The sequence below is a fragment of the Vigna umbellata genome, chromosome 8, assembly GCF_029865625.1.
Source record: "Vigna umbellata cultivar VRB3 chromosome 8, Vumbellata_1.0, whole genome shotgun sequence".
In the NCBI taxonomy this organism is placed as follows: Eukaryota; Viridiplantae; Streptophyta; class Magnoliopsida; order Fabales; family Fabaceae; genus Vigna; species Vigna umbellata.
In genome coordinates, this window is record NC_142172.1 from 19,263,355 (window position 1) to 19,277,759 (window position 14,405).

The 14,405-nt window shown below is 34.1% G+C and overlaps 3 protein-coding genes across 14 annotated transcripts; 1 reads left to right on the forward strand and 2 right to left on the reverse strand.

Moving 5' to 3' along the window:
- Window positions 1-22: 22 nt before the first annotated feature.
- Window positions 23-2,358, forward strand: LOC148194203 (tRNA(His) guanylyltransferase 1-like). Its single transcript, XM_088095928.1, has 2 exons — window positions 23-191; window positions 507-2,358. Exon 2 carries the CDS (start codon window positions 742-744, stop codon window positions 2,275-2,277), a length of 1,536 nt encoding a protein of 511 aa, XP_087952054.1. The 5' UTR covers window positions 23-191; window positions 507-741; the 3' UTR covers window positions 2,278-2,358.
- Window positions 2,359-3,444: 1,086 nt separating this feature from the next.
- LOC148194204 (putative CRM domain-containing protein At3g25440, chloroplastic) lies at window positions 3,445-7,797 on the reverse strand. 4 transcript variants are annotated; one of them, XM_088097594.1, is made up of 4 exons: window positions 7,245-7,797; window positions 6,597-6,921; window positions 4,413-4,820; window positions 3,445-4,097 (listed from the first exon to the last, which is right to left on the reverse strand). In XM_088097594.1, exons 1-4 carry the CDS (start codon window positions 7,331-7,333, stop codon window positions 3,573-3,575), a joined length of 1,347 nt encoding a protein of 448 aa, XP_087953720.1. In that variant the 5' UTR covers window positions 7,334-7,797; the 3' UTR covers window positions 3,445-3,572. The 4 variants fall into 4 exon arrangements, with proteins under 4 accessions (XP_087953720.1, XP_087953721.1, XP_087953724.1 ...); XM_088097595.1 differs by having other exon boundaries at window positions 6,597-6,907; window positions 7,245-7,796; XM_088097598.1 differs by lacking the exons at window positions 6,597-6,921; window positions 7,245-7,797 and adding exons at window positions 4,957-5,091; window positions 5,173-6,578.
- A 1,871-nt stretch (window positions 7,798-9,668) lies between these two features.
- Window positions 9,669-13,858, reverse strand: LOC124821847 (pentatricopeptide repeat-containing protein At3g23020-like). Of its 9 annotated transcripts, none has more exons than XM_088097589.1 (5): window positions 11,245-13,858; window positions 10,944-10,993; window positions 10,453-10,572; window positions 10,112-10,373; window positions 9,669-10,023 (listed from the first exon to the last, which is right to left on the reverse strand). In XM_088097589.1, the coding sequence occupies exon 1, from the start codon at window positions 13,785-13,787 to the stop codon at window positions 11,394-11,396; it is 2,394 nt and encodes a 797-aa protein (XP_087953715.1). In that variant the 5' UTR covers window positions 13,788-13,858; the 3' UTR covers window positions 9,669-10,023; window positions 10,112-10,373; window positions 10,453-10,572; window positions 10,944-10,993; window positions 11,245-11,393. The 9 variants fall into 9 exon arrangements, with proteins under 9 accessions (XP_087953715.1, XP_087953713.1, XP_087953714.1 ...); XM_088097587.1 differs by having other exon boundaries at window positions 10,112-10,209; window positions 10,296-10,373; window positions 10,453-10,993; XM_088097588.1 differs by having other exon boundaries at window positions 10,112-10,209; window positions 10,296-10,384; window positions 10,453-10,993.
- Between the last annotated feature and the right edge of the window lie 547 nt (window positions 13,859-14,405).

Below are 14,405 nucleotides of genomic sequence, written 5' to 3' on the forward strand. Positions count from 1 at the left end.
TCTTAATTGTAAAATTCAATTAAAAAAATCATTTTTCCCGAAGGCAACACAACACCACCATAAAATTCAGTCTTCCGCAGCGTAACCCTACCCAACCTCGCGTAGCTTCTACCCACAAACTGCCGTAGGCGACGACGGCGACGGCGGGCGACGGCGAGCAGAACAAGAGTGGAACCCTAATTCCCTAATCTGTGAGTTTTCTTCACTCTCCGATACCAAACCACTAAAAAAAGTTGAAAAAGAGAAGAGATAAAAGTTCAAAAGGTATCTTTTGTTAATGTGAATACAATAATTCATTCTCTTTGGATATTCTTGTAAACCCCACCCTTTGTGATCTCACTTCTTTGCGTGTTTAACTTCCCAATTTCCTAAGAACACTTTGCACATATTCATGTAATGTGTCAGTTGGTGGCTTTATCATATTTTTGGTCAAATACGAACACTTGAAATTTATAAGCTGTTTATACTGTTTTCCGAAACTAATCACAAATTGCATTGTTTTGTAGTTCTCCTACCTTGGATGCTTTTGTTACGGTAGCCAGCATATTGATTTTAACACGGGATTTGCAAGTCCTATTTGAAGTGATTAGTGGGGGAAGATTGAAGTTTTGCTTTGAAATAATTGACATTGATTTTATGAATAATAGTGAGTTGGCGGTTGGTTGTCACTTCTGTTCATGTGGTAGTTGTTGTTTTATGTGAGAAGAAAAAGCGATACATTTGTAAACTTTTGCAAGTAAAATGGCAAACAGCAAGTATGAGTATGTCAAGTGTTTTGAAGTTGAAGACGAGGTCATGTTTCCCAATATCATCCTTGTTTGGATCAATGCCTGTAGCCTTCATAAACCTTATGATCTAAACACGTTGAAGCTGATGAACTCTTGTGCTGTTGAAATTCTTGAAGAGTATGCAGATGTAGTCTTTGCATATGGATTTAGCGATGAGTATACTTTTGTATTGAAGAAGACCTCCAAATTTTATGAAAGGCGTGCTAGCAAAGTGTTGTCCATAATTACTTCATTTTTCTCCTCTGTTTTTGTGAGAAAATGGGGTGAATTCTTTCCGGAAAAGGAACTGCAAAGTCCTCCTTCCGTCCATGGGCGAGTCATACCTTGTGCGTCCACAGAAGCCCTTCAAGCTTATCTTTTGTGGCGGCAGAATATTTGTCATTTGAGTAATCAACATGAACAATGCCTTTGGCGTCTTGTTGAACGTGGAATGAATGAGAAGGAAGCATGGGATTTTATCAAGGGTTTTGACAAAAGTGATCTAAACAATCTTTTATTCGATGAGTTCAATGTCAATTACAATACACTAGAGCCAATATTCCGACAAGGTTCTTGTCTTCTGAAGACAGTGGTAGAGGATGTTGTGAAATACACAGATAACGGTGCTCCAATTAAAAGGCACAGACGGAAGATAATCCCTGTGCATTCCAAGAAAATAGCTGGAAAGAGATTTTGGAATGAGCATATTGTTCTTTTGAAGGAACTTGGTGGTTTTATTGAAGAGATTAACAATGTGACTCCAGAGTATGTGAGATCCTTTGAGTTTGATAGCAAATTGATGCCATCTACATGGATTGTAGTTCGAATAGATGGATGCCACTTCCACAGATTTTCTGAGGTACATGAATTTGTGAAGCCAAATGATGATAGAGCCCTTAACCTGATGAATTTGTGTGCAGTTGCTGTCTTAGAAAAGTTTTGGGAGGATATAGTCTTTGCCTATGGGGTTAGTGATGAGTACAGTTTTATTATTAAGAAAACCTGTAATCTTTACCAAAGGAGAGCTAATAAAATGGTTTCAGCAATTGTGTCTTTCTTCACATCCACTTATGTGATGAGATGGAATGAGTTCTTCCCACAAAGCGAGTTAAAATACCCTCCTTCCTTTGATGGGCGAGCAGTGTGCTATCCATCTACTGAGATTCTAAGGGACTACCTTTCATGGAGACAGGTGGATTGCCACATCAACAATCAATATAACTCTTGTTTCTGGAAGCTAGTTGCATCTGGAAAAAGCAAAAGGGAAGCTCAGAATAGTTTAAAGGGTGCTCAGTTGCAAAAGAAAATTGAAGAATTGGCTATTGACTACAATAAATTACCAGTCATGTTCCGACAAGGATCCTCAGTTTATAGGGACAAAGTAGACACTGTTCCAACTCACGAGGAGAATGGTAACTCTTTTGAAAGTAAAGGAAAGGTCATTGTAGAACATGTTGACATTATTGGACCAACCTTTTGGTTGGAACACCTAAACATCCTTGATGAATAGATGCATGTGTAGCCATTGAGTCTCCAAATTAAATTTTTACTTTATTTATTGTTGATGGAAATTTTTACTGGTTTTGTTTCACGTTCTAGGTTTTATATTTATATTTTCTCATTTAATTTGCTTGAAATCAGAAAGTGCTACATATATTTTATTGCTTAAAGTACAAATACGCATGCCAAACCTATTTCCTTTTAACATTTAATCTTTATAATATAATATTTACAATAAAACTAAAATTCAAATCGAGTACAGAATAAATACAAAATTTTACGAGTATAACCAATCATGCACCCTCACTGTCCCTGTTTTGAAAAAAACTTTCGTTTCAGTTTACTTTTCTCTTTCTGCTTTATTTTAAAAAATTAATAATCGGTATATTTGTCTCTGAAAACAAAAAAACTCAGCCGATAATCATTGTAACACAAGCAAAAGAGATACCGCTATAAGAAAAAAGATAAACACTTTTGATTTTCATGTTCTTAACTGTTAATATTTATCAAAATTAAATTAGAAAAAGTCTAACATATCACCTTTTATCTCTAATAAATAAATCTGTTAATATTTATGACAAATCAAGTAGCCAATGTAAGTTTATGAGCTTAACACCGATTTCTCCATCTGAGTGGTAGCCCTTCTTCCAATTGCATGTATTGTTAGCACGGAACCGAACCAAAACTCGCAGGTTTGACAACACTTGGTATCAAAATCAATGTATGAGATGTATATGTACTATGTATGTGGAATTCATATTAACTTTTTTTCTTACGTCTTTTTACAAATAATAGTCGTAGCAAATGAGATTGCGAGACTCAGAGAGCATGTTCAACAAAACAGAGGAATGGCAGTTCAGTTACAATTAACACTAAAAGGAAGACCAAGACCAACAATGAGCAATTTGATATCTCAAATCAGAGTTAGAACAAGATATGTTTATTTTTATTGTCTCGGTAATACTTTAGAACGATCAACAAATTAGATAAAATATTTGTTCATTTCAAGGCACAAAACTCCTGATATAAGTATTAAAAAACTTGACTTCCCTTTACGGAAAACCTCAAATTTAATGCTTGTAAAGAAAGGAGTTGGGAGAACTTTATCCCTAATCCTACATTGACATGACTCAACATGGATAAGTTGTGATTTATTGACTAGTAAATACTAAGCGTATCAAATAAAGTGCTAAATCTAAAACTTTTGTAATTTAGAAAAGCCATTCATGGTTGTACATCGTAATTTCTGTAAGGCTACTCTTTCTTTAAGTATGATGATTACAACACTCGCGTTTAGCAAATTTCTCATTTTGTTTTTTTCTTTAAAAAGGATGTGGCATGTAGAAAAATCCTGTCAACTTCATCCAGCTTTGGTAAGTCTTGGTCCTTTTCCATGTTTTTCGAATTCAGAGACATTTGTCGTAGATGCTCCTCAAAATCAATTGTTTCTCCATTGCTTTGCTCTGGAAACTTATCAAACTCGTCCAAATAAAGAGGTTTTTCCTCTTTGGTGAAATTCTCTACATCCGAATCTGTCTCAAATATATCTGATAACTTATCGGAATCAGAATCCAACTCAGAGTCATTATCTGTCTCATCTTCTGTGCATCCAATGTTATCATCCATCAACTCTTGGTGTTTATCTGAATTGTCTAACTGAAAATTTGAAATTCTCTCTCTGTCAATGTCCTGGATTGCGTCAGAAGCATATGTATTACTCTCTGCTGCTCTTTTGAATTGCGCTTGCAGAATTTCAAGTTCTTGCTCTAGTCTTGGAATATGTCTCCTCACAGCACGGAGAGCATCCCTGTATTTGGATTTATCCAATGCCTGCAAAAGATGAGAATCAACATCATGAAGGCACCGAAGAATTTTTAAAATAAAAAGAAACATCAAATTTTGTGAAACAGACAAGTAGCATGAACATGAGTGATTGTATGTATGCATCAAAGGTCCGCAAATGCAAAATTTCAAACGTAGCCGTGGTTGTGCAACTGAAGCATTATGTAGTAGAAATTTCACCATAAAATTCTGGACAATGAAAGACCAAGAACTGTTGGAGGATTTTGAAACCCCACACCCAGTTAAACTCAATTTCTATTCTGTATTAAAAAGTGACTAAAAATTTAGTACACAACACAGTACCTTCTTTCTCGAAAGAGACACTCGTGGAGACATAATCTCTGTTGGAGGTTGTGAGTAGTTTTTCCCTCTGTACATTATTATTGTGTTATCTTCATGAATGTCAAGCACTATACCTCCAGTCAATCTTGCCAGCTCAACAGCAATGTCCTTAACCTCCTCTGCTGAAAATGTCTTCACCACTACTTTCAAGGTCTGATGTTTTTTCCAATGTAGATGCATGTTCAAAATTACACCTTGGTAAATTCCTCGCCTTCCAACTGGCACATAATTTTTGCATTTAAGGCCCATCTTTAAGAAGAAAAAGTGCTCTTCCGGTGTCAATATCTCAGGATCGTGGGTTGTTTCAGAAGATTCAGCAGGCTCAATCTTTTTTAGGGCTTCACAAAGTCTCTCTTCTTTCTTTCGAGCCTAGAATGATGGAGAAAACACTGTATGTTCAATAACTGACGCAACAAAATCAAATTAAGTTTTCATAACACTTTTAACTGTATGATGTATTCAATTACGGTATGAATAGTTTGTACATAGAAACACTAGGATCAACCTTCGTTTGAGGAAAAAAAATGTCTTCTTCAGACAAACCCATGATGTTGTACCAAGATCAGAGAAATTTTATTGGAGTAGGCAGGTTGAAGAGTGTTCAAACCCCTGAAGTTGTCTTGTGTATATATTTTTATCTCTAGATCACAGAAATGGAAAAAATAGCTTATTGGTCAGAGTTTTGGTTGAATGCTAATTAAAATGGTTCTGTCAAGCTTACCATGTTAAGACAATCTAGGTACGATCCACTCCTTATCCAGATCTTGGATGTTTGGGATCTCCTCAGCAGACTGGGAGAGGACCAGGATCTCATGAATTCCTGGAGGAGGGGTTTACCTCAAGTATCTTCTCCTATCTCTGGATCACTTTGAGAATATGGACGTCCACTGAATAATACTACACGTTCTGATTTTTCCTAATTTTCATTCTACTCTTGGTCCAATAGTACCACTCATATAATGAGTTAATTACATAGAACCTCTTACTCACCCTTGTTTGAGAAAGATAAGTGGGCTCGACATTATTACCCAAGGGCCATTAACAAAGTGAAAGCAACTAAAATGTTGAAAATGTGACGATAAAGCTAATATGGGTAAGAAGAGTAACTAGGAATGCATATCACCTATTCAAGTAATTAAGTGTCTCTTAGTGCCTGGTTTGGAAGGACAAGAGTGGTAGTACTACTTTTATTTAGTATTAGAAATTACTTTTGTTCATAAAATAACTTTTTCTCTTCAGAAAAGACGGGTGATAAAGGGGTGGCTAGCTAGAGTCAATTGACAACTGATAGAAATTGGGAGGAAGAATACAGGTTTCTCAAATATCTTGATAAAGGAGAGAATTTTATGTACAACATATCCGTCTGTATTACGTAGATACTATACTAGGGCAGAGATTGATTTTTTACAAATAAAGATTACATTTTTACCCTGATTTCTGGTTCTGTACCTAACAATGTCTTATCTCTTAAAAATCTAGATATCTTCAAACACTATTTACCAAACATATTTTGACAAATTCTATGAAAATTAAAAAAGACAAAAAAAAAATACTTGAGGAATTAGATGGAAAGTTGTTACCTTATTATAAAAATGAATGCACTAAAATAATTCTGTAAATTAAAGACTGAAAGATTTAATTCATGTTTATCTTACTGAAATTATGTATTTAAAGATTTGAATAGGTTTAGTGCAACAATCCAACATTCAATACAGAGAACCATAAATTTATTTTTATCTTTATTGACAACAGGACATGGTTTAAGAAATTTAAGCAGTTCTATCTCTAAATTATTTTCACAGAATATTGCTTGAAAGGCTTCTAGTGTTCCAGTTGATTTCATAAGCAAGTTTTAGCATACATTAGAAGAAAACACTATCCCATTACAAAGTTTCCAACAGCAACAGATTTATTTTTATCAAGAGCATCACTATTTCATGAATATGTGACAGAATCCTAGTGTTTCAGACTAAAAGGTAAACACAAGCCATGAGTAGTATGAAAATACTAATAAGAAATACAAACCTATGTATAGATATTGCAAGAACAGGGAGGCAAAGGTGCAAAAAATAAAGAATCAGCAAAATCATACGTACTGTTTGAAAACAATAGAAAGGTCCATATAAAATAAAAAATAAAACTTACCTTCAACAATTTGTATAAAATTTTTTCCTCTGATGTCATCCTTTCATACTCTTTCTTCTTCTTAAATCTAAAGAACTTCAGCCATCTTACAACTGCTCTTTTCCCTTTCAATTTTTTCTTATTTTCTTTGGCATTGCCATTACCCTCATTACCACTCGGGGCCTTCTCAGAATCCTGATAGTGTTTCTCTGCAACCTTATTGTTATACTTCAGAAATGAACATGAATGAAAGCCTATGCTTCCCAGGATAGAACATGTTTTCATATAATAGAGCTGATAAAGAATAGGTTCCTGGCCACGAACCTTGCACACTACATAGTCCAAGCTACAGCAGTGTAAGTCAATATCGAAGCAAACTTCTGTTTCAATTATGTTTCTTTTATTCTCACACAATATTACAAGCTAAACCAAAGAAAAAAAAAAACTCAAAAAATTATTAGTGTAGTAAACTGAATATTACCTTCCAATTTCCTTTTTATATTTTTTACTATAATTCTAAAGTTTATCTTCCTAGAATCCTCATTTTACTTAAGTAGGCAAAAATCCAATATAATAAAGTGCAATTTTTTTGTTTGCAGTGTTCAAGATTGGATAGTAATGAAAACAAGACTAGTCCTTGAAATGTAAAACAATATTTGAAATTAGTACCTTGTTTTTGGAAATGAGGAATTGAAGGAGAGATTGTTGTGGAAGTGAAATTTAGTGAGAGGGCGTAATGCCAAAAGCCTCCACGCCATATTTCCCAATTTCTAAAGGACGAAAATGAAATTCAGCGTAGAACAAACGATTACCACATGCTTGCTGGCTTTGCCCTTGTGCACAGAAATGACAACGAAGAGAAAGGTGCTGAATTTATGGGTAGTGGCTGCATAACCTATCTGGGACTGGGGTGGAATACCCACATCATTGTTTTACAAGATTTTGGTGGTTAGCATTAGGAGCACAAGGGGGTTGAGTTTTAGAGGAGGAGTTGGTATTGTTAAAGATTATATGAACACAAAACAAGAAATTTATACGCTTCAAAATTTCAATCGCACTCACTTTTGGAATGTAAAGAGAGAGAAAAGAATCTCAAGATCTCTGAACCTGGCCACGGCAACAATAAGAGGAAGCCAAAGACTGATACTTTAGGGAGAAAACCCAATTTGATTTTGAAGCTCCAAAATGCCTTTTTGTCATGGAAACCGCCATTCAAAGCCCTTGGTTTTTACCTTGCTCTATTTCAAGACTAAAATATATTTCAAGTCTTGTATAGTAGATTTATTTTTTATTTTTAATTTTTATAGAAACAATTCTTAGATTCTCAGTTTTAATAATTTTTTTATGGATTTAGTTTCTAATAACATTTTTAATTTTACAAAATTATAATTTTCATGTCAATTATTCATATATTATAAGATATTTATGTAACTTTCTATTACATTAAAAAAATTGTGTAATATATATATATATATATATATATATATATATATATATATATATATATCATAAAAATAGTTGCATATTAATAAATTTATGTAAGTTGTAAACCAATTGACGAAAAATTTAATCCTCAAAACGATCTCAACAAAATCGGTTTTATCTAGAAAAATCTCATTTATTACTCATGACGTAATAACTTGAAAGAGAATAAGAATTATTTTATATACGTGAATATCATTTTCACATAATTTTTTTTATCTTAAAGTATGATTTAAATAAAGTTGCACTATAAATTTAGTACAAATAAAATGAGCCTGTGAAAAATATAAACTTAAACAAGTTACGCTGCAAAACATAAAATTAAATAAAGTTAATATTTTTAATTAATTATAATTCCATAAATTTAAATAAAGAACAAGAAATATATAAAATTAAACTTTAAATAGCTTTTCAATTATTAATGTTTATTACTTAATTCTTTTTAAAATTACTGAATACAAATACCAGATATCTAAGAATAGGAATACCATAATATTTATACACAGTAATTGACAAGTGGATAATTAGAACGCATGTATCTACTATTTACGAGTATTTAATAAAAGTATTCATCTTTATCTATTACTAATTTTATTCTTTGATATCCATTACTATAAACAAGCATAATGTTTATAAAAAGTCGATATTGTTTCGTGGTATAATATTGCAATACCATAAATCAAATTTTTAATATCAATAGTATTATACAGACAAGTTTTATTAATAGTAGGAAATTTTAGAAAAATAATCATTTGATTAAAATTTGACTAACTAAAGGGGAGAAAAGTAGAATAATATAGTGTGGGATGAAAGTCATGCTAGATTATAACTTCCTCTTCTATGAGATTTAACATATTCATCCTTTTCTCTTTGGAAGAAAAACTTATAATCTAAGTGTAACAGATAAAGAAAGTGTAGTTCCTCCATTTTAGAACACCAGTTACTTTAACTTTTCTACAATATTTTTTTGATGAAATATTGAACGAATGTATCATATCTCAAGGTGAATTGGACTATAAGCAAATGAAATAAAAAAACAATATCGTTAAATAGAAGTCGAAAAGAAATAAAAATTACGATTTAACTTCAATTGAAATGTTCTTAAAAACAATATTCAAGTGAGTCTAATTCTGTAACGTCAGCTTGGGGCTGGAAAATAATGTGTTTTCCATTGGCAAGAGGACTGCGAAATTAGGAAATTGGTATTTCTTAAAAATAATAAACTTTTAACCTAAAAAACAAGTAATTACATTCATGTCATTAAATTTAAGTTGGCAAAGGAAATAGAGATGTGATTTTGTTTAAAAAAAATCAATAATGATCAAATGTTACAGTAACTGTGGTTTCCTGTAAAATCAATTATGAAAGGATATTTGAAGCTTTGATAGGACTTTTTGTTTTAACATGATCATCATATGCTTTTTCTTATCCAATACTGATTTTAAAATTCCAGCTCTAAAAGGCAGAATCGAAAAAGAGTTCCATGTTTGCAACACTTTTTCAGAATAGATAGTCTCATCTCAACTATTACATAGTATATTGAGATACTGAAGTGCATATATACTGTAGTAAAATATTTTAACTAATCTGGATAAAGAAAAAGCATAAAAAAAAGAAAAACACCACATTAATATTACAGCATAATTGACATCATAACATTTTGTTCAAGAAAATCAGATGAAACTTTATGATTTAATGATATTTAAACAAGGGAGTTATGGTAATTTTGAAAAGAAGGATGAGAGGGTTTATGCAATTGTGCTATACTTGTAAATAGAAAATGAAAAATTTTAAAACAAAGGAGAAGTGATTCAAATTTTATTGAAATTTGGCGTTTGCAATTTTATAGAAATAGAATGACTAAAATTGTATAATTGGGGAAAACCAAATGGGGATGCAACCATACTTCTCTGGTAGCTTAGCTTTCCATTAGATCTGCCCGCAACAAAATTACTTTTTCTTCAAGCTGAAAAAAGTCAGAAAAAAGTGATAAATATACTAGACATAAATAATGAAAAGGTCTCCCCCAAAAGATAACATGCAAAATTGCTTACTTTCTATTGGGATGAAAATGTAAGCTTAGACTTGGCCAAAACAATTGTCAGATTCAGGCATTCCATAGAGTACATGACCGTTTGAGTCCTAAAATGGGCTGAAATACAAAGAAAAAGTCCACATCTGTTTGAATTGCATGATATTTAAGTATGTAACTCTGACAAATAATAATTGAGTACTGACCACCAGTATGTCGAGTAAAGACTTGCATATGGAATAACAAACTTTCCAGGATAGAGTTTCATTTAGTTGCAAAAGGCACTAGAATGCAGCTAAAGTATAAAGTTAGTTCAACATTTTGACAATCATGCTGGCTTCAGGTAATAATGTTAAAGTATACCTGAACAATGAGGTGTGCAGGATTAAGAACCTCTACTGACAAACCATATCTTCTCCAAACAACAAAGAAGCTAGCAAGTAGGACTGATATCCCCAGAAAAAAAACAAAAACATCCCAAAACTGCGCACAATTTATCTGAACATTTACTTAACAAATATCATCAAGCGCTAATTGCACATATTAAACTAAAACAATGGAGGGAAAATGCATTCCAAATACGAACCACCGATAATTAGATACAGAATTAATTCATTGGCCCAGTAGTAATCTATGAGATGAATTTAGTTTGAAAATCTCTTTTGATTAATTTCCATACTATACATTTAAAATATTGGTATGATATTTCTAGATTTCCTCTATTTTCTTACTCATTCTATTCCTATTCCTCGTGTATACTAAATGACTTACGTCCTTGAAATGAGGAAAAAAGGGAAACGCAGTTCATTTAGTTCCAACCAAAGAGTGTCAACACTCCAATTCCCATTACTGACCTTCAAGAATACGCGTAAAAGGAGTCAAAACTTTTTCCCATCCAAGAATCCTGCAAACAGGGGAGAATTGTAGTTATGACTAGGTAAAAGTATGCTCTTTCAAATCTTGGAATTATTCTGGCAGAGAAAATGGTGAATTAAGAAATGAATAGCAACGTGCAGCAACTCTGGAACAAAATATAACTGATACCAATTTATCCTATCTTCATATTTCATATATTCCCATATACTTTGCCTAATTTTATGGACTTCTATACAAACTACCAAGCCATATATTATAACAGATTATCATAGAAATTACCACTAGTAATTCTAAATGCCGTGCTTGAAATGCTCCAATCATAGCCTTAGCCAAGTAACCAAATTAAAGGAAACTCAGCACCAGAGGAAAGCCAGACCAGGTATATTTTAGTCATGCTTTTATAATGTAGGCTCCATCGTTAAGCACATCTATTCTTTTGGAGAATTATCTCCTTCAGATGCACATGAGAGTGCCAGCATCCATCCTTGCAAACCATGAGGAGAATCCCTTTTCACCATTACTTCTAGCCTGCCAACCGCCCGCTTTGAAACTCCACAATTCAGCAAAATGTTAGCAAGAGCTCTAAATGTGAAATCGTCTGGTTGAATGCCAGATTTTATCATTTCCTTGAAAGTTTCTGTAGCTTCCCTTAGCCTCCTATCCACAGAATACAAACCAAGCACATTATTATAACTCAATACATCAGTCAAAAGACCTAGTCTTCTCATCTGTGTTGCAATTTGAATGGCTTCATCCAATCTTCCGATTTTCTTATACATACATAGCATCATTGCATACGAAAACTCATTTGCAATTTCTTTCTTCTTCAAGCTCTCAAATATCTCTATTGCTTGTTCAACCATAACAAGTTCAGTATAAAGATCAATCATACAATTAGAGGAAAATATAGAAGGACCTTCATCTGACGATTGAAGCAATTTGTATGTTTCTTGAGCTTCTTCCAGGTAGCCTAATTTAGTATACAACTTAATTAAAGAGTTATATATAGTTGGATTCCCTGGCAATCCTGCCTTTCGCATTTCATTAACATATTTGTTGGCTTCTTCAACACTTCCCGCATCAGCAAAAGCATTGATAAAAACACCATAAATAATCACATCAGGCTGCACGGCGTATCCAAGCATCGTTTGGTACAATTCTTCAGCCATTTTCAATTGCCCTAACTTCGCGAAGCTTTTTATCACAACACAATATGGAACACAGTCACTCACAAGTCCTGCTTTCTGCATTCTTTCAAGATAAGATCTTGCATCACGCGGCTTGTCAGCACTGGCCAAAATATGTATAAGAGAACCGTAGCTGCATTTGTCTGCGACAACACCAAATTTCTTCATACAATCAAACAATTGGCATGCTTTATCATAGCATTTTCCTATCCCATAAGCTTTAATCATTACATTAAACTCGAGGACAGTGAGCTTCTTCTTTTCTTTGCAGCACATAAATACTTTCTCTGCTTCTAAAGTGTACCCTCGCTCTCCATAAGCGTCAATATTAGCAGAATAACAGGCAGAACTAATATTCCCAGCTAGGTGAAACCTCCTGAACCACAACCATGACTGCTCAAGCATACCTGATTCTACATACATTCTAGTCAAAGCAGATTGGGTGACCTCATCAATTGCAAGATTCCTTTCATCCATCTCCCGTACAAGCTCTTCCGCTTCTTGGACCATCTTCCTTGGCGAGTATGCATACAAGAGGATACGGTAACTCACAACATCTGGCTCAAGGCAGGACTGTTTCATCCTTGCAAGACATTTAGCTGCCATGTTGACATTATTATTCTTAATATAAGCCGAAATGAGAATGTTATACGTCCAAGTGTCGGGTCGGCACCGAAACTCTCCCATTTTCTGGAACAACAAACAAGCTTGTTGTAGCCTTCCACAGTTTCCATATAAGCGAATCATTAAATTCAGTGTCACTGTATTCAAGGTCATGCATTGTCTGATCATCCTAGCAAAAGTTTCACATGCTGCGCGAAATTGACCACCCTTCCCATACGTGTCAATCAAGGTAGTATATGTCTTCGAGCTTAAACAAACATCGGCACGTGATCCTTCATCACACACTGCAAAATTATGACTAACCCCTAATCTAAAAGGTTCACCTCTAATCCATCTTCGGAAGAACTCTTCAGCTTTTCGGAACTCTCCCCCCCTCTTGTACAACAAAACAACAATCCCCATGGTGACCTCATCAGGCTCCATTCCTTGATTCTGCATCCTCTGAAGCCAAGCAAGAGCTTCTTCTTTGAGCCCACCTTTGCTATAAACATCAATCAAGGTCCCATACGTGGAATTCACAGGTGCAACCCCTTTAGCATTCATTTCACCCCACAAATTCTCCACAAGCCCCCACTTGCACGCTCTGCCAAGGGTCCAGAGCATTATGTTGTAGTGAATGACGTTCAAGTCATAGCAACCCTTTTCCTTGAACCACTCGAAAATCTGCAGAGCCCTCTGCCAAGAGACCTGGGCCTTCAGAATTGCACTGATTTCCCTGCTGGACAGAGTCTCCTCCCACTGTCTTAGAGCGTTATCCAAGTCGTGAATGGTGTCGAGAGCGTGGAGAAGGGAAGGAATGCGTCCACCGTGAGAGACCCATCTCGTCGAACACGTGGAGTGCAGCTTCTTATCGACCCTCTTCTTTGGGGTGCTGGAATCAGCATTTTTATCCAAACTCAGTTTGTTGAAAGGATATTTATTCGGAGAGTGATAGGTTTTAGTCGGAATGAAAGCAGAGGAATCGGGTGGAGAAGGAAGTGTGGTGGTGAAACCCAAAAGATTGGCCAGCATTGGTATCAAACCTCAGTGCTGCAGAGCACGACGCCGAGAGACTTGCCTCTGCGCTTTCGAATTCCTTTATCTTATTCTTTCGTATTTTTTGATGTGCCAATGTTCTTTGGGCCCTCCCCTGATCCTAAACATTTAAAGAAGGCAGGGTTTTGTACCCCCATATTTTCTTTTCCCACCCCATCTTTCACGTCATAATTTGTTCTAAATATATTTCAAAATAATAATAATAATTCAAGACATCTCTAAATTTTGCAATTCAGAGAATATTATTATAGAGAACATAAACCAAAATAACACTAGATTATCCAATCTAGAACTATATTTTATGTTACATAATTCAAAGTTATATTTCAAATTACATAATTTAAACAATACAATGTAATCCAAAATTATATTTCAAATTACGGTAGTGTAAACATTCCAACTTACATCATTCAAAAATATATTATGAGAATGACAAATTAGCTCATTTTGTATACTATGATACTAAAAGAAGAAAGTAGAGGAATAAAAACTTATATTGAAAACAATACAAAATAATTTAAAAATTGTATGGAAACTTTATAATAAGTGAAAAAAAAATACCATTCTCCTTAGTCCTTATCGTGTTTTGAAAAA

Bases quoted from the DNA above. Each gene is read 5' to 3' on its own strand.
- LOC148194204 (XM_088097594.1), bottom strand. From the start codon at position 7,333: ATGGCGTGGAGGCTTTTGGCATTACGCCCTCTCACTAAATTTCACTTC. The intron at 6,922-7,244 runs GTACTAATTTCA...ACACTGCTGTAG, and splicing joins TCCTCATTTCCAAAAACAAG to CTTGGACTATGTAGTGTGCA. The intron at 4,821-6,596 runs GTAAGTTTTATT...CCATCATTCTAG, and splicing joins TTTTATACAAATTGTTGAAG to GCTCGAAAGAAAGAAGAGAG.
- LOC124821847 (XM_047293790.2), bottom strand. From the start codon at position 13,787: ATGCTGGCCAATCTTTTGGGTTTCACCACCACACTTCCTTCTCCACCC.
- LOC148194203 (XM_088095928.1), top strand. From the start codon at position 742: ATGGCAAACAGCAAGTATGAGTATGTCAAGTGTTTTGAAGTTGAAGAC.